The 27090-nt window shown below is 37.0% G+C and overlaps 1 protein-coding gene and 1 non-coding gene across 3 annotated transcripts; both read left to right on the plus strand.

Moving 5' to 3' along the window:
* The first annotated feature begins 1159 nt into the window (after positions 1–1159).
* LOC118489825 lies at positions 1160–1266 on the plus strand. The gene has a single exon (XR_004887838.1). It is a non-coding gene; the product is annotated as a small nucleolar RNA R71 (small nucleolar RNA).
* A 4710-nt stretch (positions 1267–5976) lies between these two features.
* LOC110919308 (slit homolog 2 protein) lies at positions 5977–11636 on the plus strand. 2 transcript variants are annotated; one of them, XM_022163589.2, is made up of 7 exons: positions 5977–6061; positions 6154–6214; positions 6870–7040; positions 7580–7660; positions 7747–7872; positions 8031–8126; positions 11372–11636. In XM_022163589.2, the coding sequence occupies exons 2-7, from the start codon at positions 6208–6210 to the stop codon at positions 11437–11439; spliced, it is 549 nt and encodes a 182-aa protein (XP_022019281.1). In that variant the 5' UTR covers positions 5977–6061; positions 6154–6207; the 3' UTR covers positions 11440–11636. The 2 variants fall into 2 exon arrangements, with proteins under 2 accessions (XP_022019281.1, XP_022019275.1); XM_022163583.2 differs by lacking the exon at positions 5977–6061 and having other exon boundaries at positions 6072–6214.
* Positions 11637–27090: the final 15454 nt, after the last annotated feature.

Below are 27090 nucleotides of genomic sequence, written 5' to 3' on the forward strand. Positions count from 1 at the left end.
GGCATGAGGTTAATGCTAGCCCCAAGATCGGCTAGTGCATTACGAACGGGGGAATCCCCGATTGAGCAGGGAATCGTGAAGCTTCCGGGATCGATTTTCTTTTGGGGAAGTTTGTTGAGTACGAGAGCAGAGCATTCTTCGCCTAAGTTAACTAATTGCAAAGTTTCAATTTTCTTTTTATGAGTGAGGAAGTCCCTCATGAACTTAGAGTATTTGGGCATTTGGGTTAGGACATCAATAAAAGGAATATTGACATGCAATTGTTTTAACAGACTTTCGAATTTTGCGAATTGCTCATTGGTCTTTTGACGAATTAACCTACCGGGGTACGGAACTCGAGGAGCCTTGGCAGGCTCTGATGACGGGGGGGAGTTCTTTTCCTGCAGAGGCGGGGGTATAATTTCTTCTGTTGGCGGTGGCGCCTCCGCAGGCCCTACGGTTCGGTTTCGTAACGTGATGAGATGAACTTGCGCTTTTGGGTTTGTTTCGGTATTGCTTGGTAATGCACCTTGTGGTCTCTCGGAAAATTTTTGAGCTAGTTGATTTAATTGTTTTTCTATGTTTTGAATACTAGCTTGTTGATTTCTAAAATTTGACTCTAATTGTAGAAACCTTTCCGAGTTTTTCTTTTCAGTGTCGGAGATGAGGCGAGATACAGTATCTTCAAGCCTTTCTCGTCCACCTTGTTGAGTGAAATTTTGTGACTCTTTTCTTGGTTGTTGAAAGTTTGTTCGTTGGGTTTGTTGGTTACTACTATTGCCGGGCTCTCTCCAACCAAGGTTTGGGTGGCTTCGCCATCCTTGGTTGTAGGTGCCCGTTGGAGGACCCGACGGCCTAGGTCTATTATTAATGTAGCTTACCGACTCTTGTTGATCTTCCGTTTCTTTCATACAACTCCAATTTTTTTATTTTTGAAGAAAGGGCCTCGATTTGGGCTTGCAAAGAAGTGCTTTCATCAACTTTATGGGCGCCCGGGGCAATAGATTTATTGCCTCGGGGAGTGTGCCACTGAAAATTGGTTTGAGCAATTTCCTCAATTTGGTTATATATTTCATGCGGGCGGCGATTACCTAAAAGTCCCCCGGAGCTAGAGTCAAGTGTCTGCCTTGTGTGTGGCAACAATCCATTATAGAAAGTGGATACTTGTTGCCATATCGCAAGGCCATGATGTGGACACTTGCGTAATAGTTCCTTGAACCTTTCCCAAGTTTCATATAAGGATTCCCCGTCCTCTTGTGAATATGTATTAATTTCAGTCATTAATTTAGCCGTTTTAGCGGGAGGGAAATACTTATATAGAAATTTTTGGGCTAGTTCATCCCAGGTGTTTACCGATCCAGCTGGGAGGGCGTTGAGCCAAGCTTTCGCTCGGTCTTTTAGTGAAAAAGGAAACATTCGGATGCGGATGGCGTCATTTGATGCTCCATTGATCCGAAAGGTATCACATATTTCTAAGAAATTAGTAATATGTAGATGGGGATCCTCGTCCGCAAGCCCATGGAAGGTTGCGGAGTTTTGGAGCATTTGTATCAAATGCGGCCGAAGTTCGAAGTTATTGGCTTCAACATTCGGTGCATTGATAGCGGCGCCTAGGTTACCTACGGTGGGTCGTAGATAATCCATGAGGGTACGTTGGTCCGCCATGGGTGGATTCCTCGAAACTTTCTCTTGGTTTTTAGCTTTTAGTCTTTTTCTGAGAAAGCGTTCGGGTTCTTCTAGAGGTTCTTTTATGTCCTTATTAGAACTGGAGCTCATACACTACGTAGGATGGCGTCTGGTTCCAAGTCCCGCAATAAAAACAGAAAAGAATGCTGGTCAGAAGGTTCACCACGGCCCCGTGCTCAACGAACACGGCCCGTGGTTGGAGTTACGGTGATTGTTTTCCAGATCCCAGTTACTGGAAAGTTGGACACGACCCCGTGTTGCACCGACACGGCCCCGTGTTCAGCCTTCTGTAACTTGGAAAACTAAAAACTGCCAGTAACGATGCTGGGCACGGCCCGTGTCCGACCAGGCACGGCCCGTGCTGAGCTCTGCAGAAGCTGAAAAACTAAGAAAATCCTAAAAAAATTAAAAAGAAAAATAAAAATATGATTAGGCCGTTGATTCCTAACTTTCTTAAAATCCTTGCGTCCCCGGCAACGGCGCCAAAAACTTGATGCGTGTGTAGTGTAATTGTTTTAGATATATATTTTAAGCCCTTTTTACACTTTTAGCCAAGTTTTAAATTTATAAAACACGATATTTACTAACACTAAACACACATATGGGCAAGTGCACCCATCGTGGACGTAGTATAGTGTTGGTAAGGTACCGAGGTCGTCCAAGGACACAAGAGCTTTAGTACCGGTTTATCCTCAACGTCTAATCAAATCAAAAAGTTAGAAAAGGTTTTTAAACTAGGAAAATAAAAACTAACTAAATGCTGAAAAATAAAATAAAAATAAAAACAGATAGACAAGATGAATCACTTGGATCCGACTCGTGTATTAGTATAACCTTTGATTATTTTCGCACTTTTGCACTTGTTTAAGAGATTATCTTAGTTATTGTAGTAGGCCCCTCTTTTGAAGGTGACGTTACCCTCAACCCAGTAGTTTGAGTCAGCAAGGATACAATCCTAAAGGGTCGGATTATTGAAAGATAATGAATTAAGTTATTAATGCAAATTATGGTAGGCCCCGCTTTTGGCGGTGACGTTATCCTCGGCTAAGTAGTCTGAGTCAGCAGGGATACAGTCCTAAATAGCCGGGTTATAGTATTAATAGTAGTTAACTTATGAGGGGGTCAAAGAGTTTGGATCCCCGCCATCCAATACCTATGGGCATTGAAGGAGATCCTACTAAATTTGACCCAGGTCCCTTGCAGGACCTCTAAACGCTGAACAAGGGCAAGACCCTTACCAAACCGTTCCCTTAACCCCCGACCAGGTAGCCAACATACCTCCATATAGATCGTGGAGATATGAATGGTGTAAATCTTTTATTTTATATAGACAGTAAAATAATGCCAAGACACCACGGACAAACGATAAGGAAAGATCACCTTCAACATAAGTAACTAGTTATTAAAGTCATTAATACAAAATCAAATAAAAAGTGCAAAAGATTAAAAATAAAAAGTATTATACTAAACACTTGTCTTCACCAAGTGATGTAAGAGGCTTAGGCAAAAATGGCCTTGATTGTCAAGAACTCTTACGATCAATCTTGGATCCCGAGACGACTCACACACTCTATGATGGACAATGGATGATGGTGGTGGATGATGGTGTTGTGATGGTGGTGGGTGGTCGATGAAGTGTGAGAGAGGTGGTGTGCCAAGGGATGAGTTGAAATTAAGCCAAGCACTCCTATTTATAGGCTGAACAGAAGGCTGGGCACGACCCCGTGTCTGCTGGACACGCCCCCGTGCCCGTCTGACACTATCTCTCTTCATTAATTGTAATTCGCAATTACAATTAATGCACATGCTGTACTTTCGCCACGCTCCCGTGCTCACTGGACACGGCCCCGTGGTGGGCAATAGAAGCTTCTATAGGTTTGTCTTTTCTGCTGCTTCTTGGGCACGGTCCCGTGCTGGCTGAGCACGGGGCGTGTTCAGTCTTCTGACTTCTCTATTCTTGCTTGGGAGGATGCCGTGAGGGGTCGGGCAATCCACTTTTGTTCCTTTTCTTGTATTTATGTTAGATTTAGCTGTCTTTTTGCTTCTTTTGTGAATTTGAGCTCATTTCATCCTGAAAATACAAAAGGAAAACAAAAACACTCTTTTTCCAACATTAGTAATTAAAAAGGGTTAGTTTTATTCCTCATTTGATATAATTTAAATGTTGCATTTTACACACATCACCGAGTGACTTCGAGACAAGGGGGAGACGCCATGTTGCCACCGCTACAGCTTGAATCGTGGTGCCGGAGACCTCCGCTCGCCACCGTTCTCCACGTCACACCACTGTGTCGTCAGAGTGACGTTTCCCGCCGCCGCCGAGAGCTGCTGAATGGTTTTGGCTGTTGGGGTATTATCCAGCACCGCCACCGTTCACGGTGGTGGTGGTCGGCTGTGTTATTCAGGAGAGAGAGAGAAGGGATAGCGTGACTGAGGTGTGCGATCGGACAGAATGAGAGTGAGGAGGAGACAGGGAGTGTGGGTACGTGTCGTCGGCAGAAGGAGTCGCCGGAATCGCCCCGACTTCGGTCGCCGGAGTAGCAGAGAGGAACGAGGAGTGTGTGTGTGCGGCTCCAATGTTTGTGGGTTAGGTTTTTTTTTTCCAAAAATGAGGGGGTGGGGTTTAAGATAATTAAATAGTGTAGGGGTTGGGTTGGTTAGGTTGGGCCTAGCCCAAGTGTGTGGATCCACCTAATACTAGGTGTCGCCAAGCCCGAACACCCGGTTTAAATTATAGAAAGTCATTTTATGTATGATTCGTGTTATCCGATAGACAACTCGTATTTCTCGTTGCTGGTTATTAATAATGATAATAATAATAATAATAATAATAACAGTAATAATAACAATAATGATAATGATAATGATAATAACAATAATAATTACAGGCTCGTCTCTCGACGATCAGGATCAAGGGCTCGAGTTGTCACATAAAAGGTTCAAAACCCGCGAACCATTTTGAGCAGAAAGAACAAGCACAGTAATCAGTCACATCACTGATAACCCACCAACTCTTCTCACAGTCGCAAAAGTGGCGTGTGCAAAAGAGAACGCCCTTTTACCCGCAGGTCCAAAGCCTTCAACCCCTAAACGGGTAAGTCCCCTACTACAGCAGAGGTTCACTAGTCTAAGGTTTCCCCTTTTGGAAGAAGCTTTCTCTATAAATGATCACGATCCACCATTTTCTTCTTTGGGCGGTTCAAACTTGCTTCAAGTTAGTTATACACCGACACGAAAAATTCAAGCGTCTCATTGTCGGTAGACGATTGGCTATCGCTATCGCTATCGCTGTCAATCGGAAATGACGAAGATGTAGGAAAATCCATTTGTGAAATATGTAGAATGTGTGATATGTGTTTGTGTTTTGGTGTGGGTGAAATGGTATAAAAATATGAAGTATATATAGATGTTTAAAGGTTTTTTTTTTAAATTAATCTATCAACGGTAAAAAAAAACAACGGTCAACAAGCAAACAGTCGGGTTTTTGAATATTTCACGCAATAAAAATATAACACGTTTTAATGTTGACGCGTGATAAATGTGGGCTGGCGGCGGTGTTTTGTTTCCCACCACGCATGATGGTTCATCATCACGTACCACCCCGTGTGGCCTTACAATATCGTCCTTTACGCTACAATAACGTTTCTTTGGTGGCCAAAAGTGGTCCTTCATTTTTTTTTTACCATTTTGGTGTAAGTTTTTTTTCCTTCCCTCAAAACTTTCAAAGTTGTCACGTTTTCTCCCAATTTCTAAAAACTGTATGTAATATCACTTTGACCCCCCTCAACTTTCTAATGGGTGTCCATATACATTCAAGTTCGTACACGTTTTACGTTACATGAATCGCTTGGTGATATACATTCGTGTTTTTGTTTTATGTTTTCCTAGGTTTTGGTCGTCTTTGGCTTGCTACCTAACACAGTTTTACGCCTCCTCCCCCAACAATGGTAGCACGATTTTACGTCCCCCGCCTGAAAACACGGGGACTCAATACTAGTTATTCTTTATTGGGAAAATTACTTTTTGAGTCCATGTGTTTTAGGGGTTTTAACCACTTGAGTCTAAAATCAAAATGTTTAACGCCCTGAGTCCCTACAACTACTTTTCTTAACCATTTGAGTCGAAATTTCTAATATTGTTAAACATTTTAACTTTGAACTCAAATGAATAATATTGTTAAAATACAGGTACTCAAAAAGTAATTTTTGGTTCTTTTATTTTTGAGTTGTTTATTTGAAAGTTGAGAAAATAATAATATATTAAAATAATTAATATGGTTTGCAAGGAAACCAAAGTCGAAGCTTCAACTCCCAACGACTCTAGCTTAAAAATGTCAAAGTGCAGCCACGCGGTTGGCTTTCCCAAATAAAATCATTAACTGCTGCTGCATCCAACGGTAAGTGTATATATATTAAATTAAGTAATTAGTCTTATTTCTCCATCTTCAAAATGGCAACTTTTCTTCCTGTCTTTCTTCTTCTTTTGCAGCCATGGAGTATCATCGCCGGTGCCGGAGATTTTCTTGCTCCTCTTCTCTCACCGATGTTTGGTTAGTTTACTCATTATCCAGCCCTAAATAAATTTCATGCAACTTAAACCTTTATAAATTATTTTATTATTATTTAGGAGTTGATACAAAATTGATCTACTTTTATTTGAAAAAAAAAACTCATTTTTTTTTTGTTTCTGCATTCTATGTTCATGATATTGGGAATATGTTATTTTATGGAAAAAATATCATCATAATAAAAAAATAACTATTTCAAGATTCATATTCAGCGAGATACTAGGCTTGACTTACAAACATTTTTCTCTTGATTTTTGGTATGCAAATTGTGTAGATGTGTGAAAGAGGTGAAATGTGGTCAGGGAATTTGCAAGTCTTCAGCCAATGACTTCAGATATATATGTGTGTGCATTATATAGGGATTTTTTTTTATTTCTGGAATAATTTCAGCATATTTTTTTTATTAAAATATCGATTTCAAGATTTATGTACATGTTGTATGCTGAACGCTTCTCTTGATCTTTTGGGTGCAAATTGTGTCTGCAAACAAGTGAGATGTGGTCAGACAAATGTGTGCAATGCGTGATTCATTTTATGAAAGACATTCAGCACAAATTTGTTAATAAAACTAACTATTTCAAGATTCATATAAATTAATGTTAGGTTTGACTGTGGTGTTGTTGTGTGTGCACTGCAGAAGACGTGTGCAAACAAGTGAATTGTGGTCAGGGAATTTGCAAGCCTTCAAATAAGAGCACTATATTTTCATATGAATGTGAATGCTCCCCCGGGTGGAAACAACTAGCTACATTTGCGGTGGCTAATGATGATTCCTTTTTAAAATTTCTCCCTTGTGTCATCCCCAACTGTAAGTCCTAACCTAACCTTCTTGAATTATCAACATCATTATATATAATCGCTTATACTGTGCCTTAGGTTTGGGATGTATCTAAGAGTCCCGTCCCGTCCCGTTACCATCATCACAAATAGGGGTGTGAATTTCTGACACTACACAAACTTAATTTGAAATCTGTGAATGTATTTATTTATTATTTTTTTTACATTTTAAAATAGATCTGTTGTAGTTCAAAGTTTAACAGATTGAAATTTTATATGTGAAAATTTAAATGATAAAAGAAAATTGAGCTTCAGGTTTTATAGTTTAACAGAAAGTATATTATTTACATTTGCTGTAAAATTGTAATTTTTGAGTATTAATATGAAATTATATTATATACATTTGTGTTTGTGTTCGTCTTCATGTGTCTGGTGTTCTTGTCAAGTTATAGGAATTGACCCACCAATGCCCAGTTAACATCCCTAAATTCACAAATTGGGATGGAAACATTTTTGATATCATCCTTGTGTTAAAGATTTCAACCATTTTACAGATGCTAGTGATTGCAGGCACATTCGATTATTCATGTTCAAAGGCCCCATCGCCAGTGCAACAAAAGGAGAACCCAGGGAATGGATCAATCTTTGATGGTACTACTGCGAACCTAATTCTAAAGCTTTCAGCTATTTTGAAGGTGCTTCATACATAGTTATTGACTGCGTATTTTGGCTTCTAGTGTGTCAATGGACCTACTGTGGAGGCGGAAGATGTGAATCGACGTCCCTATTCACCCACAAATGTGAATGTAGTGACGGTTACCAAAATCTTCTCAACTTGACATTTTCTCCATGCTTTAAAGAATGTAAGCCAGCCCACAAACATCCTTATGTTTTATTTTTAATGGGTCGTTTAAAAGTTTAATTACAATTAAGCCGGGTCAAACATGTTGAAATCATTTTTATAAAATAAGTCAGATTGATTGTATTTTTGTAAAATTTAATTAAATGATTTTGATGTTAGGTTCAATTGGAATGGACTGTAAGGACCTTAACATTGGATTTAAGGACAACCCATCTTCTCCACCTCCAAGTTTGTCGGCAGATCGTTCAAACCATGGTAAGTTGCATCCATAAGGCTATAGGGTGTGGTTGGAGCCGCATGGGGCTTTATCAAGTCCACGTAGAATCCACATCAACAATAGAGCCTCTCTTTAATTTGTAGGGTGTGGAGGGAGCCCCTTATTAAACAAAATTAAAAAAAAAAATTGATTGGTTTAAAACTAGTGGGCCCCACCTGAATATGTGCATATGGGCGCTACCACTAGTTATCATGATGGAGACCCATGGAGCCCCCACATGGAGGGTGTGGTGATGGATGGTGACGTGACGGGGATGGAGCCCCATGAAGTTCCCACACCTCATAGCCTAAGTAGTGTAGAGTGTTTCAGGAACATTAAATTATTTGTAAATTTATGTAAGATTCTAACATGTCTAAATACAACACCCATGATATATTCATATATTATAAACATTCATACACGTATACTTATTTGAGGAAGAGATCAAGTAGAGAAATTAATTATTTAATAGAGAAAAATGCAATTTGCGTTCCTGTGGTTTGTGTGAAACATCAACCTGAGCCCCTAAATTCATTTTTTGGTTTTTTGAGCCCCTGAGCTTATGAATTCATAACACTTTGAGTCCCTCCGTCACACTTTCGTCTGTTTGACTGTTTGAGTCAGGGGTAAGACCGTCTTTTGGCATATATTCATAACACTTTGCGTCCCTGTGGTATGAGTGAAACATCAACCTGAGCCCCTAAATTCTTTTCTTGCTTTTTTGTTAAGAAATCATTGATTTAATAATTCAAATGAACTCTTTTTAAATAAATGCAATCTAATAATTAAATGGTTTCATTTTGGATCAAATAAATGGAATATATAAAACATTATTCAATTTTATAAATAATTTTATTTCAACGTTTGTATTAATTGCATTCATTTTTCAAACAGTTCAATTGTATAATTGATATAAACTTATATACTTGTTAAGAAATCATTAATTTAACAATTCAATTAACTACTCTTTAAATAAATGCAATCTAATAATTAAATGGTTTCATTTTGTATCATATAAATGGAATATATAACAAATATTCCATTTTATATATTCTACATTAGTACTGCAATTCTTTTACACCAACTAATTTTGAATTTATAAAAAAAAAACATGTTAAAAAAAGTAGTCATATGTATGTCTAATAACTATGTCTCAAAGTATGTCTATTTCATTTGATACTTGATACAAGACTTACAAATGTTTTACTTTCTTTTTATTCTATCCAATGTATTGTAAGACTAATTAAAGGGTGTGTAAACATTAAACACTAAACGGTATAACATACATGCATTTCAAAATTAAAAAAAAATTATTTCGGAGATACTTTAGTTTCCAGTAAATTTTTTATTAAAATAATGAAAAAAGCCAAACTAAATGGTATATTTAAATGTATAATATATATAACAAATTATTAAAGCCTAAATTGTATATTAAATGTAAACTTTTATAAAGTGTCAACTGGAATTTAGAATTCAAGGTTAGCAGACTTGGAAACACTTGTTTTAAGCAAACAATATAAACATGTTAAGCAAACAATATAAACATGTTAAATTTTCATTGATTATTTACTTTTAGGTACGACATTTAAAAAATCTATTGATTATTTACTTTTAGGTACGACATTTAAAAAAATTTTCATTGAATGTTGTACTTTAATAGTCAAAAGATGCATTTAATATATTTTTGAATTTTGATACGAAAAAATCTTAATCTCCATGCATGTACACATACACTTAATCTAGTTACATTTCTCACAATATAAGTTGGGTGAAGGGGGCATTGCAGATTAAATCAAACAACAGCAGAAATACCACTTCCCATGTAATAAACCATATTTGGTATATTATTTGGTTGAATAAATGTAATTTTATATATTAAATAATAAAAAAAAGTTATATCTTTAAGAACCTCGTGTATTGTATGAGTTGAGTAAATTTATTTTATATATTAAATAATGAAAAAAATTACATTTTTAAGAATCTCATATATTGTATGGGTTGAGCATATGTAATTTTATATACCAATCAATAAAGTTATATCTTGTTATATCTTTATAAACCCTGTGTATTATAAAACCTTTGGACTAAACCAACAAAATGGCCTAAACCACAGGGATTAAAATGACATTTAACTCTTTACATTATATTAATTTATATTTAGTGTATGTCTTTTGTTAATTTCAAGATAAATAATTTTGAAATCTAATAAATATTTTGAAAGACTATATTATCTCCTATACGAATTGTTTAAATTTATATTAATTTTTATTTTATAATTATCTTTTTATTAATATTAATTATAATTAAGTAGGAGATAGAGATGAGAAAACTAAAAAATAGATAGCTCCAATGAATGACATGTGTCCACTTATTAGTTTCTTTTATTATATAGTTTAGATATGTAAATGTAAATTATTTACTTTACACATATGTAAATTAGTTATTATACATAAACAATTTGGTTTTTCATATATGTAATCATAAAAATACATATAATAAATGATAGAAGGATCCTTAAATAATGTTAAATATATAAATAATGTCAAAAAAGCAAAAAAAGAATTTAGGGGCTCAAGTTGATATTTCACTCATAACACAGGGACGCAAAGTGTTATGAATATATGCCAAAAGACGGTCTTACCCCTGGCTCAAACAGTCAAACAGACGGAAATGTGACGGAGGGACTCAAACTGTTAAGAATTTATAATTTCAGGGGCTCAAAAAACCAAAAAATGAATTTAGGGGCTCAGGTTGATGTTTCACACATACCACAGGGACGCAAATTGCATTTTTGTCTATTTAATATGTTTCATTCAATTTATGACAATAATCTAATGGTTCAGAATGGTTTCTGCTATGGATGATAAATTCATGCTGTGGGTGGCAGGTTTTGGGCTGTTATATCTACCCGTTTTCGGGACGTTATGTTTAACTGTGTTAGGGTTGACCAGCTACAACCCGTTTAATTATACATGTTGACCCACTAACCCGTTTAACTCATGCTTTTGAACCCTCTAACCCAGTTAACACGTTTAAAACTTGATCATAAACGTTCACCAGTTTAAAAGATGGGTTAAAGTGGTCGTCCAATATAAGTTGATGAATATGGGTTGTGTCTGGGTAGAACAATTTAACTTGCCCCCTGTCATAATTAATATTAATACCCTAGTTCATTACCCATCTAATATAAGCTGAGCAATATATTATACTATATATTTATGAGCTTGTATGTATTGTATTGCAGCTAAAGATAGACTCGAAGGCCGCTATGATTGGTTGATATTCTTGACGATTACGCTTTTGGCGATTTAACAATGCATACTTGGTTTGGCTTTGGAGACAGGTTTTGAAACACTTCAACACACACATCCTATCTCAACCATGTAGCAGAAACCAACATGTAGGAAAATATAATCACAATGCAACATCAGTTATTTTTCTTTTATAAATTAAACCGATGTAAGACAATATATACTTTTGGGTTATTTGAATTATTTTATCTCTCTGAATTGAATTTCAATCTAGTTTATAAAATGTTAATTTACGGGCTTCTCAATATATTTGAACTTGAAGGACTAAAAAAATTTTTGAAACAAAAATTAATTACTTCTTCATACTTGCTTTTATGTAAATTCTTCAGTAGTGTTCATCGATAATTTCATGTTGTGTATCTTTATAATATAATATTGTTCTTGTCAAAATAGTATGATCGATCGATATAAAACACAAATAACAACATAAAACACACGAGAAGCGACAAAACGTGACGTAAAATTTTATTATTTAACCCAAACAGGAAAACACCCCCCAAACCCTAGATCTTACGTATGTAAGATCTAATACAAAAATACAGAAATACAAGTGATGATCATCCTTTGATGATCATCATACTCAGAAACTCAATCTCTCTTTAACAGATGAGAGATGAAACAACACATGAATGAACAACAACTGGATAATCATCCACTGATGATTATCACAACTTGAACATGATCTCTCACAATATACAACCGAGAGACTACTTTCAATCTTCAACAACAACAAATAAATAACCCTAAAATTCTCACAAGATGCAGACAGAATCAAAGTGAAAGCACCAGAGAAATAATCATGACAATAAGAACCGAGGCCACCACCATCTGATCAACACTTGAATAAGATTCATACTGAATCTCGATCAGACCATCACTGCAATAGATCTACTTCCTTGAACGAACAGTGAGCATTATGAAAGAAATTCTAGGGTGAAATTATTGGGGGTGATAACTGAGTTACAAGAGAATATAGACTGAAGCTTCTTTTATATACCAAAAATATCTCCATGTTACACTAAGCCCCTCGTACTATCTCCGGAACCATGAAAACCAGTCAAAGTTACAATCTGACCCCTCAATTAGTTGCAACCTGTTATAACAGACTAACAACTTAACAAAAAAAGATCAGAACAATAAAAACGTAACATATATGAAATATTTGAATGAATTTTATATTTATTTATTTAACATTCCCCCTTCATTCAAATATGAAAAAAAACAGTTAAGCAGTCCCACTTAAACAACCTGTTTGTTAACAACTGTAACGAAGAAGATGAAAGTGTGCGTAACAATACATTTGAAGGTTCTGGAACCCTTACAAAAAATACTCTTATATCCTGCAAAAGTCTAAGTTACACTTCAAACCCACAAGAAATAGCACTTATGATCGCACCCCCTAAGAAGTTACAATTCCAACCCTTACAAATATAACAGCTGAACATATTTGTCTCAATTCAGTTACAACTGACTGAACAAACAAGTCTAGCCCATTCAAGAGCACAGTCACAACATAACACCATCAAGCCCAATCAATTATATGTATATGTATCACAGTTTATTATAAAGTCCCAGTAAATAAGTTCAGCCATGTTGAATAACAAGTCCACTTGACATGTTTGTGTTTTGATCACTATTATTTTTAACATCCCCCCTTGATTTAAACAGCAAACATGTCAACTAGATCTAACTCAAAACAAAACAGATCATGCTGAACACAACTCAATCTTTTTTGTAACCAAGTCTGCCATTTTTCCAGGATTCATACAAACTGATCATATGGCATTTTTACAAGCTTTAACAAGATAAACAGTAGTAACACCAAATATTTATACAACACAAAATATAACACGAATCACTCCCAGCAGAACCTTAAACACAACAGCATAGAGAAACAAGACAAAACTAGGATTTCTATAACCAATATCCTAACACAGACATATAAGAACTCGGACAAATAACAATATGAGACAAGAGATCCTTTCAAACAAAACACAAAACACAAATACCAACAACAAATCAAAGAAATCTTTGTAACAGACGGTCAACAACACAGACAAAATGTTATGACAAAAAATATCAGACAACAATGATAGCCAATACAGACTCTGGCTAAATATACAACCAAAAACACATCTCTTACATAAGAGAAAAAAACATACACGGCTAACATCCCAACAGGCATGAATCACAAGATTCATACAACACTGATATATGAGAAGTATACACTCCTATAACAGACAACAATTCTAGCCTCAACAAAAAGAAACACAAAATCACATGATTTAATGTCCACACACAAGGCTAAGAATAAAGAGACATACGCAAGACAATAAGATGCAGCCAAACAAATCCTGATTAACCTCAAAATTACACAATATGTAACCAGAACAATATATCTCACACGAGACAATATACTAGGCTGTCACACATATGCAAAATAGTCTTCACAAAAAAACATCGGTTAAACATGAACCACACAGTTTAGCTAACCATACAAATAAGACTATAGACAAACAGACATAGACATCAAGGACAACCTTGGCGAAACAACTTATTAGAGAACACTCAAACCACACAGTTTGACTAATCATACAGCAAAAGACATTAAGACATACGGACTACACCCAGAAGACACTTCTACAGTCCAAAAACAGAGATAGTACGAGGGGCTTAGTGTAACATGGAGATATTTTTGGTATATAAAAGAAGCTTCAGTCTATTCTCTTGTAACTCAGTTATCACCCCCAATAATTTCACCCTAGAATTTCTTTCATAATGCTCACTGTTCGTTCAAGGAAGTAGATCTATTGCAGTGATGGTCTGATCGAGATTCAGTATGAATCTTATTCAAGTGTTGATCAGATGGTGGTGGCCTCGGTTCTTATTGTCATGATTATTTCTCTGGTGCTTTCACTTTGATTCTGTCTGCATCTTGTGAGAATTTTAGGGTTATTTATTTGTTGTTGTTGAAGATTGAAAGTAGTCTCTCGGTTGTATATTGTGAGAGATCATGTTCAAGTTGTGATAATCATCAGTGGATGATTATCAAGTTGTTGTTCATACATGTGTTGTTTCATCTCTCATCTGTTAAAGAGAGATTGAGTTTCTGAGTATGATGATCATCAAAGGATGATCATCACTTGTATTTCTGTATTTTTGTATTAGATCTTACATAGGGTTTGGGGGGTGTTTTCCGGTTTGGGTTAAATAATAAAATTTTACGTCACGTTTTGTCACTTCTCGTGTGTTTTATGTTGTTATTTGTGTTTTATATCGATCGATCATACTATTTTGACAGTTCTATTTAATATCTCTTCTGACATTATTATTCTTGAACAAATTTTTAGCAACTTTAAGTTGTTGAAACTTGAAAACACATTTTGTTTACCATTAATAGAAAAAACCAGAATGATTATATTTACTACTAGATGCATTAAAACTTTAATTAATGTAATGATTTTATTAAAAATTGATTATGAACAAATCTAAACATACATTTTTTTGGACGGCGGGGATATTATTAAAAAACCAAGAATACTATCAAGAAAATACCCCAAATATACAAGAACATAACCAAAAAATAAAAGTGGGGGACTTTTGCCCACTGCTTAATCTTTCCTATTGGCCTATTTAAATAGGGCTGTAAACGAATCAAACGTTTAGCGGGAAGTTCGTTTTATGTTCTTTCGTTAATTAAACAAATGAACACGGTTTCCTTTGTTTAGTTAAATGAACATACTGAACAGAGGCCACGTTCGTTCATATATGTTCGTGAACTTCAGTAACGTGTTCGATTGTGTTCATTAATGTTTTTAGTTTTTATGTTTTAATTAAATAATTCGAAATTCCGATAAATAAAATACTTAATAAGTGTGAACGTTTGTTCGTCACCTAAAATTAACAAACACAAACGAACACGAACATAAAATCTCGTTTGGTAAGTGTTCATGAATGGTTCGTGAACACATGAATTTCTTAACAAACGAACACGAAGAAGTTCTTGTTCGTGTTCGTTTACAGCCCTAATCGTAAACCATTGGTTATTGAAAACGTTGCTATTTCTCGCCCGCCATATGTGCCATGCAATAAATAAGATCATTGTTGCCTTCGATTGAATTGAAAAAAAACTCCAAATGATCAGCCACCGAGTTGAGAGGAGCACACGTAATTTTCAGATGAGAAAAGAATATGGTTGACAGCTTTACTATTAACCAACATTGACACCCCTCTTAGCAAGAGACACGACTTGGCAGCCTATGTAAATCTAAACATTTGTACGTTGGATATATTCCATGAATCTGAGAGAGAAAAGCTATGATAAATGTTTAGGCTTCACACTATTAAATCAAACGTACAATAATCATGTAGAATGAAAGGCCAATTAATAGCTTCTTTCTAAAGCGTAGGAAAATTGAACTGGACGTGGGCCAAATAGATATCAAAGTCCCGTAAAACTAAAGCCCAAAATTATTTGATGCCCAATACATTAAGACTATGGTGACTATATTCTTTAACTAGCTTATAGATCTGTATATTACACGAGGATATAAAATATTTAATTTTATAATGTCTAAACAAATTTACAAAATTAAAATAAAAGTATAATTACACAAATCTCTAAATACTCCTCGTATACGATAAATAGCTGAATGCCATCTCTACTTTTTACTATTAGAGGATACCACATAATAAAGTTGGTCCAGTTATTGATAAGGAAAAAATGTTTGGGAGGAGGTGACATTGTTGAAAGGGGAGTTTAAAATAGGAATATGTGATTCCAGAAACATCACTATATTTATTCATGTCTTACATTTTTAATAATAACTAGTATTAAGGTCCCCGCGTTGCAGCGGGGGTCGTAAACTGTGTCAAGTAGTACCAATACTATATCACTGCTAGTGACTACCCACATACGAAAAAACAGGTAAAAACAAAATAACATAAAAGGAAACAATAGCACCGAACGAAAAGCATACGTAAGATCGTTGAACCATGCACATCTGTTGCGTCGTCGTGTTAATGCGAAAAAATTAGACTCAAACGTAAAACATAGAAAAGACTAACTAAGTAAATCTAGGACCCTCGCTCGTTGCGACGAACCTGCCAAACAAGGAAATAAAGACGTATTGCAACAGGCTTGTCAAATGGAAATAAAATAGACAAAAAAACATTGAAACCACATGCACGTCGCAGCGTATTCACTCACAAAATGTAAAACGAAACGTATAACGAAAAATTTGAAAAATATGAAAAGTATAGGGGATCAAAGTTGTAAACAAAAAAGTATTATGGGTTAACTTGAAAATTTTGAAAAACTTAGGGTAAAAGTAAAAAAAAAAGTTAATTACTGTTTTCGTCCCTGTGGTTTGTTAAAAATCACTATTTCAGTCCATTAGTTTAAAAATTGCGATTTCAGTCCATGTGGTTTCACTTTCGTAACCATTTCAGTCCCTTCGGTTTCACTTTCGTAACCATTTCAATCCATTTATTATGTAAGTACAGGGACTGAAATGGTTACGAGGTGGACTGAAATGGTTACGAAAGTGAAAGCACAGGGACTGAAATCGCAATTTTTAAACTAATGGACTGAAATAGTGATTTTTGACAAACCACAGGGACGAAAACAGTAATTAACTCAAAAAAAAAATAATGAGGTTAAAATGCAAAAAAGATGAAAACCTTTAAATTAAAAGTGAAAAGGCCAACTTTATTTTTGAAACACTCCCTATACTTAGAGTACAATTACATATAACACCCACATGTTACTAATTTATAGTATGAAAATAATAGTGATTCCATAAACATGATAATATTTATTCACGTCTTTACACTCTATACATTTTGTTTAATATATTTACTTCAAACATAACTATAGTAAATTCTATCGTAAACATTTTATTTAAGGCGACACGTAGTGGCTTTGTTTTTTCTCGTGAAATGCTCAAACCACAAGGGAACACAGCCCCTCCTCTTCGTGGTTGAGCTCGTGGACCTGTGTGCGTGGTTTAAACCACGCTATGACTTCGCGAATTTCAAAACAAAATTACTAACTTCTATTTAATAAAAAAATTCTTTCTAATTTAAAATAATCCTATAAATACCCATTACTTTTACATTTTCTAACACACCAACCAAAAAACTCTCCATCTCTCTTCTACATGTTTGTGATTTGTACCAAAAATTCTAAAGATGTTTCTTTATGGCAACGCCTTTAAACCCTCGTTCCGCCCACCTCGTCAAGGCTTGAACGGTTTCAATGCGTCAAGTTCTTCAAATCCAGCGAATCAAATGATGACCAATCCCGACTACTATGAGAACAACGACAAGCACATGTTATTTAACATGATGGCCAACATGCCGATGAGCAATTTTGGCTATCAACAAAATGTAATGGGTTTTCAACAACCTCCACAACAAACATCGCCAAACTTCTAAACTCCCGAATCGCAACCCGAAGTGGTGGCTCGAGACACCACCAGACAAGGTGGGTTCGTCACAAACCCACAAGAGGTCTTTTTCAAAGAAAAAGTATTTGGAGGACACAACAGTTAGGAGGTCGCATACGTCGTGGATGCTGGTTCAGGAGTTCACTTTGGCATGTGCTGTCACACCCTGACTTTTGTGGAAGCGTGATTATTGGTGTGACTTCTTAATGCCATTGCATATGATCATAACAACACTATTTGATAAAACCAGTAGATGTACATCCATTAATTTAAGTTTAAAAGTAGTACAACATAATTGTCTGAAATGACGAGACCAATTTCAAGTTACTAACCATAACATGTTTTAAGGAGTTCAAAAAGACTCTACAAAAGATTTTTAAAACAACCCCGAGTTTAGGACCACGTATCTCGTCAGGATTAAGATACGCCTCCTAAGCCCTAATGACTTGGATGACAGCTTTATTCACAACGCAGCTTAAGAACTCCAACGCCCGCCAGATCCATTTACTAATTCCCTGAAATACATGTAGTTTGAAAAATCAACAAAAGTTGAGCGAGTTCATGTGTAAGTGAGTATGTATAAACCTTTGTAAAAATGTCTGTATGTATGAAAATCCCCGGTATGTAGCAATAAGGAAAAACCATCATTGGGTTGCAAAGCCAATGATAAGTGTGAAGTGATGCAGGAAGACTCAACCCTAGCGGATTTGTGCATCGAGCACTTAGTCGACTCATGGTCCACTCAGCGGACTCAGGAGTGGGGCTCGCTACACCCAAATAGATCTATCACTAATGTCCCTCGGTCCTACAATGAGGATTAATGGCCTTAAGTGTCATGCCCACCACTCACATGTTCGCGTAAGAAAAACCCTCCTTAAGCTAACCATACCATGTAAATAAACGTCTGTAATGTCTGTAAATGTCTGTAACATGTATTTCACCCCCGAGGTGTAAAACTGAAAATAGTTAAGAGAAAAGGGGGACATGAACTCACTGTATTGCGTCTTCGGTACTCGTAACCCAAATCTCTTCAGCAAACACGACTACCTACAATGGTCTAACGTCTATTAGACGAACGGGTCGTGCCTTTTCTTAGTATTTATGTCTTTGAATTACGTTTCTTACATTATTTCGAGTGATAATTATTTGTCAAAATAATTTGTATTTCAACTTAATCATATGTCGTGTTGGAATATTTGTTCGTTCCATATTCTAGTATCAATACTTCTAAAGTATCTTATATACGCGTTTCCTTCCCAAGGATGGGATGCCGGAAATATATATTTAACCATATTCATGTATGAAACCAACCTCCGATACTTTGTATTTTGTGATAAATATTATGACGAGTTTTATTTTTGAAAACAAAATCTAAAGTATACTAGTAAACACCCGTCTCAAAATATTTATTAAGTGTTGGGATTTTCGGAAAATTTCGTCATAGTCTCCTTTGTAAACGGAGGTGTCCATGCTTAATTAGCATATCATTTTCTTTTACACATATCCCGTAATTCATTTTCAATAATCAAACCGACATATAAACGTACAAAGCATTACTTACTTTATTTCAGCTTCATTACTCAAAACTGGACTGTTTTCGAAGATTTTTATAAAATAGTTATCCATTTCCAAAAATTACCAAATTTTTACAGAATGTCACATATGCTCTAAAATTTATTGTGTAAAAATATCAAACTCCAGTTCGTTACCCATATTTTATAAAAAATCATTTTCTCGACTACAATCAGATTTGTTACTTTCTGATTGCAGTTTACGGAAATATTCACTAAAAATTAACCGTAAGCCCGTTTGACGAAATTCCAGTTGGAGGGTCGTCCTGACAACGGTGTCCATCTACTGTAAAAATTTCATGAGTCGGTTTTACTCAGGTTTCAGGTTATGACTTCGAAAACAACACACTTTTTCTGCAGTAAAAATGCAGCTTGAGCTGCTGTCCAAAAACAGTCCCTTAAAAATAGTAAACGGTCTCGAAAAATTACGATTCCAGTGCCATTTGTTTAGTTATTCCAAAATACACATTTTAGGCTTCAGAAAATCAGTTTTCCGATTTAAATGGTCCAGTTACAGCACGTTGAAGTTGGCTGAAAATTCAACTCAGCAAGCTGTTTACGTTGTAGAAGTGACTAAAAGTGCATAAACAAAGATCCTAACCATGGTTTATTGATGAACAATTGTTAAAACTTCAATCATGCTTTAACCAACCCTAAACCATTCAGATTTCAACCTCACACAACCTTTTTATATATGGTTTTTAGGCAGAATTTTAAGTTCACATTTTAGTGTTTAAGCTTTCGTGTGACAAGAACATTCAACCAAAAGATAACAAGAATGAGATGGAGCAAGAGTGTGAAGAGACTTGCTACTAGCACAAGGCTAGGGTTGTAATCTTAGGACAAGATGATGGAGAAATGTTGGTGACAAAGCTTGAATCAAGCTTCCTTGGAAACCCTTCAATCTTACACTTCTATGGAGGAACTTCACACTTAAAAGAGAGCTTGTTGGAGAAGAAAATGGAGGATGTGAAGAATGGTGGTGGTGAATTCGGTTATGGAGAGAGAGGGGGGGGGGGGTGTGAGCCGAAATTAAGAGGGAGGAGAGAGGTTGAGTGTGGTTGAAATGATTCCCTTGCACTCCATTGGCCCTTTTGTGATCATGATTATATCTTGGCAATTACAACAAATAAAGGAGGCCCAATCATGTTTAAAGGGAATATTTAGTGGAGATTTAGTGATGATGATGGTGGGTCCCATATGTGGGCCGAAATTTATGAGGGGGGGGGGTTAAGTGTAAAATTTGATAGCTAGGAGGTAAATAATTAGGAGGTTAAGGGTATTTCCAAGTGTAGTGGGTGTATGTCATGTTTACATGGTGTATGGGGATTTTTGTGACCATAATTAATTTAAAATGATAAAGTAATATTTCTGACAATATTTTCGTGTCTCGGGTAATGTCTGGTTGTTCGGTTTCGTATCGTTCCGTTAAAGCGTTTAATTGTCCCGTATAGCGTCTTTTGTGTATCTTTTTGTAACGAAATTAATTCCAACACTTAGGACTCCAGGACCATTTAGTCAATACTCTATATAATATGAGTGTGTTAAAAGCTGAATTGTTACTAAAATGCGGAATTCTGTAATTATATTGCGTTTTAGGCACTTTCCGGCACTCAAACTATCACCTAGTGACATAGTCTTATGGTCCTCACTTCCCTACACTCCATACTGGTGTAGTGTTTTATCCCTGGCCCATACTGGCCTAAAAATAGTATCTGTCTAAGTGCTGACATTGTCAGCATGTGTCTGAGTTATTCGCTCACTGTACTAACTGTGCTTTGTGCATCAAGTTTGTCACTAAGAGTCTGTATGAAATAGTTGAAGTGACTGTATGTAAAGTGATGCACATGTATGTATGTTACATAAATCAGTAAGCAGTTTAAAGCGTCAGATGTAATCAAGCACAGTCATTAAGCACATAATTAGAGTTAATTAATTTGTACAGTACCTGCAATTGTGAGGGTTGTCACATTCTCCCCCCGTTAAGAAAATTTCGTCCTCGAAATTTGTACTACCTTAACTCCTTAGGGTTTCATTATGCATGTATGTATATGAATAGTACCGAGGTAGATAATCACCAAACCGAATCAAACCTTATTCACATCAAGTGAGTCCAAGAATATATAACAACACGAATCCAATGGTTAAAAGGTATGTGCTTTTAGCATTTAATGTCAAGGGCATAAGTCGTATTGACATGTAGTCTAGTGTAATCCAGTTACAGAGGTTCCACAAAAGAGGAGTCTTGTCCATTAGGATACTTAGATAGTCGGTCACAATATGCCAACGAGTTTTCACAATCGTAGTATCAGCTATATGAACTCAAAATCAATAACCCAAAAGTAGTAGTAAAGTGATCTGTAAATCTCCCGACTAAATGAACGGAAAGGTTTAGTATGTTGGCACTCTTAAGTTTCGTAGGTACACCGAATGGAATACAAGCGAATTTTTGGTGTATCACGGTCTTGATTCGTAGTTGCATCAGAAATGTTTAAATGACAAGTCAACAAAAGTATATATAGTTTTGGGTGAAACAGTTGACCATGATTAGCACAAGATAATGACACCACAGGGTGTCGAAATGACGAGATTCAATAATGGTGGTGACTAAACAAGTTTACCGTGCCTGAAATCAAATGAAAGTGTACAAAGACAACCCGAAGGTTTGATTTACACAATGTCGTAAAGTTTCCAACTGAACAAAGAATATCAAAGAGCCACTGTTTTTGATCGAAGGTGAAAAAGTATTAAATACCACAAGGTATTTGATTAGTCAATGAAAGTATCGTCAGGAGGTGCATTGGGCTTATGAAATGAATCTATGTACCATTGCCTTAACACACAACTGTGTTGAGACTGCTTTAATCATGATAAACAAAACGGATTTAGTGCAAGTCAATAAATAGTCAAATCCGTGTATGAGGTGCGTAACGAACTTAGCGCAAGCTTCAATTATGTGAAAGTATCACCGCAAGGTATCGAAATCAACAAATGATTTAGTGGAGTCGTAGGCCAATCGAGTCCACTATGTCTCGAAACAAAAGAACCTTTGCAAGAATATTTGATTGTGATGTTCCCAATACATCACATGGCGTCTCAAATCAAAACATGTGAAATGGATAAGTTCAAGCGATTGAACTTATTTTCAGCATAACCCGACAATAAACGTATGTACCAATAAGGGAAATCTCAGCATGGTTACAAAAATAAACCATGAATGTATCTTGAAACAAAAGAAGTTTTCGAGAAAGTGTGTTGACTTGATAGCAAAAGAGTCAACCGTTACAATAATGTAGGCCATTCGAATCACAAACCAGTAGTTAGATTTAGCAACATAATATTCGAATTTCAATAAGCGTTCGAAATGAAACCGTATGCGTAGCAGATGGTGCACGCGTAATATGTGAGTTTCCAGGTGATGAAACAATGAGTATGAGGTAATGACCATGTATCGAAGCAAATGTGTGTTCGCTCTTAGCGAAGAAAATCAACGTGATGCAACTACCATTAAGGGGAGTAGAGATGCAAACATCTACTCGCTAGAAGCAAAAGTGAAGATTTTAACGAAAGAATTTCAAGTACTTTCTGTTCTGTTAACTGAAATAGCATATATGTCAGGTTAATAGTGTTCGATTGAGTTAACAGATATGGTGTCTAAGTAACAACCTTTACAAGTTTGGACCTGGGTTCCCAAGGGTCCTAAGCATATGTTTTCTAGATCCTCAAGGTTTCGTATTCTGTGTAACTCGGTTTTGTGCATTGTGTAGGAAAACACCATCTTTGTGTACGTTTAAAAACAAGTTATTGTCCCACAATTTCCCCCGGTATGTTTTCTTCCTGAATTCATCGCTAACGACACTCGATCATCAATCAGTCGTGTAATAGTAGTTGGATCCTCACAGTTAGTTAAGTAAGAAATTTGTTAATTCTCAGCAAGAGTTACTGACTCTTGTGGGTTAGTTCGTTCGGCTCTTGATAGTCGATGCCTATTTGAAAATTACGTCCTCCTTTTTGATGAGCAGAAATCTGGGTTACCCAAAAGGGAATTTTTGGTGTGTTATCTTCCTTCTCCATCAACTTCTGAGGTCGCACTGCCAATTTTTGCATCTCCGAGGTGTAAGTCGCTAAAGTGCATCGACTACAGGCGCAACGCCTGGAATCAAATCGATGCGAAGATTCGTCTTGTCGTTGAGGGGATAATTCTGGCAAGTCTTCAGGGTAGAATTCAGGATATTTCCTTATCACAGGAATATCTTCGAGTTTTGGTCCTTCGGTTCCTTGTCCCTGACATGAGCCAAGAAAACAACACATCCTTTATGCAATAACTTTTGGGCCTCCCCGCAATTAGTACTTTGTAGGGGTGTATCCTGCTTCATGAGCCACGGTCATTTCTTCGTTTGCCATTGTGATGCGGTTATCAATCTCCGCTCGAACACTCGACAGTTGATCCATTCCAATTACCTTGTCGAAGCTTTCCAACTCAACTGGCAGTAGATCAAGCGTAAATTCACGCTCTCCGGGTTCTATCTTGCCGTTTCTAGTCACTGCGTTGACTTCCATTAGCTTCACCTAGCTAGTCCCATCGAGTGCAAGTTATCTAACTTACGTGCTACTATATCAGTACACTCTCGAACTCTAGAGATGCGAAACCGAAAATTTGCAACAGTATTTGGCAACACAGATGCATAACGTTGAGTGATATTGGACGTACCGATATCCATGCTTGGATTCCTGGTGTGCTCCCCTAGCTCTGCTACTGAGCTTTTATCCTCGTGCCTGATTCTTCTTAGGGCAGTACCTTCTGAAATGCTTCTTGCTCCCACAGTTAAGACAACCTTGAGCACGTTTTTGTCTGTCACTTGTCCTGCCTGGATAATCGTCATTTTCGTTGCTCCCTCCGTGATTCTTGCTTCCATCTTGGCCTCCATTCCTACTTTCAGTAACTTGCCTACAAGTTTCCTTAGGATGCCCTCTCTTGCCACAGTTATCACATTTCCCATATTTACATCGCCCGACATGATAGCGTAGACAATTGTCGCACTTAGGGAGAATACCCATGTAGTCCTTTCCCTTTTTGGCCTTTTTCTTGTTACTTGCCTGAGTAATCTTCTTGAAATTTGCGATCTTTCTCTTATTATCCCCAGATGACTCTATAGGAGTCTCCTTTTTCTCGTCCGTAGTGGAAAATTTTCCTAGTCTAATCGCTTCTTCAGTGAGCGCCACGCTTGTGTTGATAGCCTCGGTGATCGTTGAAGGTTTAAATGTTGTTACCAGGCTTAGAATCTGAGGTGCCAATCCCCCTATGAAACGTTCAATCTTCCTAGGTTCCGGTTCCACCAAACACGAAGCAACTTGTGATAATTCGCCAAATCTCTGCACATATTCGGCTATCTTTGGACCTTCCATTTTCAAGTTCCACAATTCCGTCTCCAACTTCTGGACTTCTGCCCTCGAGCAATATCTCTTACGCATCAGTTCTTTCAGTTTGTCCCACGTCAAAGCATACGCGGCGGTCTCGCCCATTGTCTGAACATGAAGGTTCCACCATGACAGAGCCCCATCTACAAATAGCCCAGCTATGTACGTGACCTGGTGCCCTGGGGCACATTTGCTCAATCTTAAGACAGAATCCGTTTTCTCAACCCAGCGTACGAAGGCTAAGGCACCCCCAGTGCCATCAAATTCCCGAGGTTTGTGGTCTAAGAACTGCTTGTAGGTGTAGCATTCGCTGTGTTCGGAGCGGAGGGCCTCGAGCTGTGCAATGGCCTGTGAGATGCGCTCTTGTAGTTCTGCCGCTGGCGGAAGGTTGTTGGCATTGGCGTTCCCTTGTGCCGACATCTTCTCAGAAGAAGATTAGTTAAGTCAGGTTATATTTGTGCAGGGGACGCGTTTAGTTGTTTAGTGGTCATATGTACATACACACAATAGGTTATCATACCAACCAATCAAGCAATAGCATAATCATAGCATAACCAAACAATTTGGTAATTATGTTTAACGAGAGCATAGCAAGTAAGCACGTAGCGTTAAAATTATAGTACACACATATAGATCAATGACGTGCTTAACGAAGACATAGCGTCTGAGCTTTCGCTGGTCATTGGCCACAAAGTATTGTCGCATGTTTTATGATAATTGGGCTCTCATTATTCTCCGACCACAATTGTATCGTCTTTTAAAATGTATCACATCAAAGGGGAAAACAGGGTCACCCTACCCTTGCCCAACAAGTATATCAGTGTATCAAAATCACGTAGTCTGAAGTGGTCTTTAAAAGTCTCCACAATCCCGGCTTATCATTAGTGTCTTTACCCAAATGTAATGCAATCCGCAAAATCCAGAAATCAATTATATTGGTGACTGAGGTGGAGTGGGAAAGAAAAGTAAATCGTTAACATGCGTGAACTCCTCCTCGAGCTTGTATATACGTCGAAGTAATTAACCGATCTGCCGCTCGACAGTAAAGAAACGAGCCTTAATAACCAAGAAGGTGTAATAGCAGCAGGTGAGTGTGCCAAAGGAGACAGTGATGAATGTGGAGGATCAAAGTATACTGGCAATAGACAGGGTGGAGGACGTGGTGTCAGCTCAAGCTCCAACGTTCTGCGACTCATATCCTCAAACTGTAGCTGTGTAGTCTCCATAGTGTGAGGGTCTAAAATTAGCATAGTGTATTAAGGGACCATCGAAATGGCTCGTCCAGCGCTGTAGGGTTGAAAGTAGCAACAGCGCGGCCTGTGAGGTCATAGAAAATGTTGTAGCAGCAATGGGGATCGTTAGGCGGGTGCCGTCCTGGAGTACCTTTCTATGGTGTGGGTAAGTCCTAAGAGGAAGCGATAGGCATGCTGATGCAATGGACGTCGGTCTCCATAGGAGAGAAGGAGCAATCATCATCGGTTGTGGGTGCAAAAACAAACTGTGACAACTGGCACAAAACCGGTAACTTCCGTACATTTTAATTATTATTTAATGACTGCAATTATGAGCTTAAATGTCAACATTGACTGATTAGAAGCTAAGCAAGTGAATTCATGCACGTTGTATACTACAAAATATTGCTTTATGCAAAAACGAGAGCGTTGCATCAGAAATATTAGTAAACTCACCGGTAAGACACACTGTGTCAACGGAACTGCAGAAAGCAGTCAGACATTAGAATTGAGGCCTAGGTGTAGGTCCTACGACAAAGGTACATTAAAACCCAAGAGTACATATCAGGGTTTAATTTATGGTCGTTACGAAAGCTAAAACACGCACTAAAAGGCACCCGAAACACACTTTAAGTGCAGAACTAATTACGACAAAACTGCGAAACGAACGTTGGTGGCCGCCCGGATAATATTTAATCCCACAAATATTCTGTTATGATTAAAATTTTATTTTAATCAGGTTCGTGTTGAAAAATAAATTGAAACGCTTAAAAACGTTATTTTTCAAGTTTAAGCGCGTACCGTGAGTTCCTACGCGACACAGTGCTTACACTGCAAAACGCAGACAACGAAGAAAACCTAGGAATATGCTAGGAATATTCCAGGAATATACCAGGAATATGCTAGGAATATGCTAGGAATATTCCAGGAATATGCTAGGAATATGCTAGGAATATTCCAAGAATATGCCAGGAATATGCTA

The sequence above is a fragment of the Helianthus annuus genome, chromosome 2 (assembly GCF_002127325.2).
Source record: "Helianthus annuus cultivar XRQ/B chromosome 2, HanXRQr2.0-SUNRISE, whole genome shotgun sequence".
NCBI classification, from domain to species: domain Eukaryota; kingdom Viridiplantae; phylum Streptophyta; class Magnoliopsida; order Asterales; family Asteraceae; genus Helianthus; species Helianthus annuus.

Coding starts and splice junctions, on each gene's coding strand:
- LOC110919308 (XM_022163583.2), top strand. CDS start 6,115: ATGGCAACTTTTCTTCCTGTCTTTCTTCTTCTTTTGCAGCCATGGAGT. Junction 7,041..7,579: donor CCCTTGTGTCATCCCCAACT/GTAAGTCCTAAC, acceptor TAGTGATTGCAG/GCACATTCGATTATTCATGT. Junction 8,127..11,371: donor GGCAGATCGTTCAAACCATG/GTAAGTTGCATC, acceptor ATTGTATTGCAG/CTAAAGATAGACTCGAAGGC.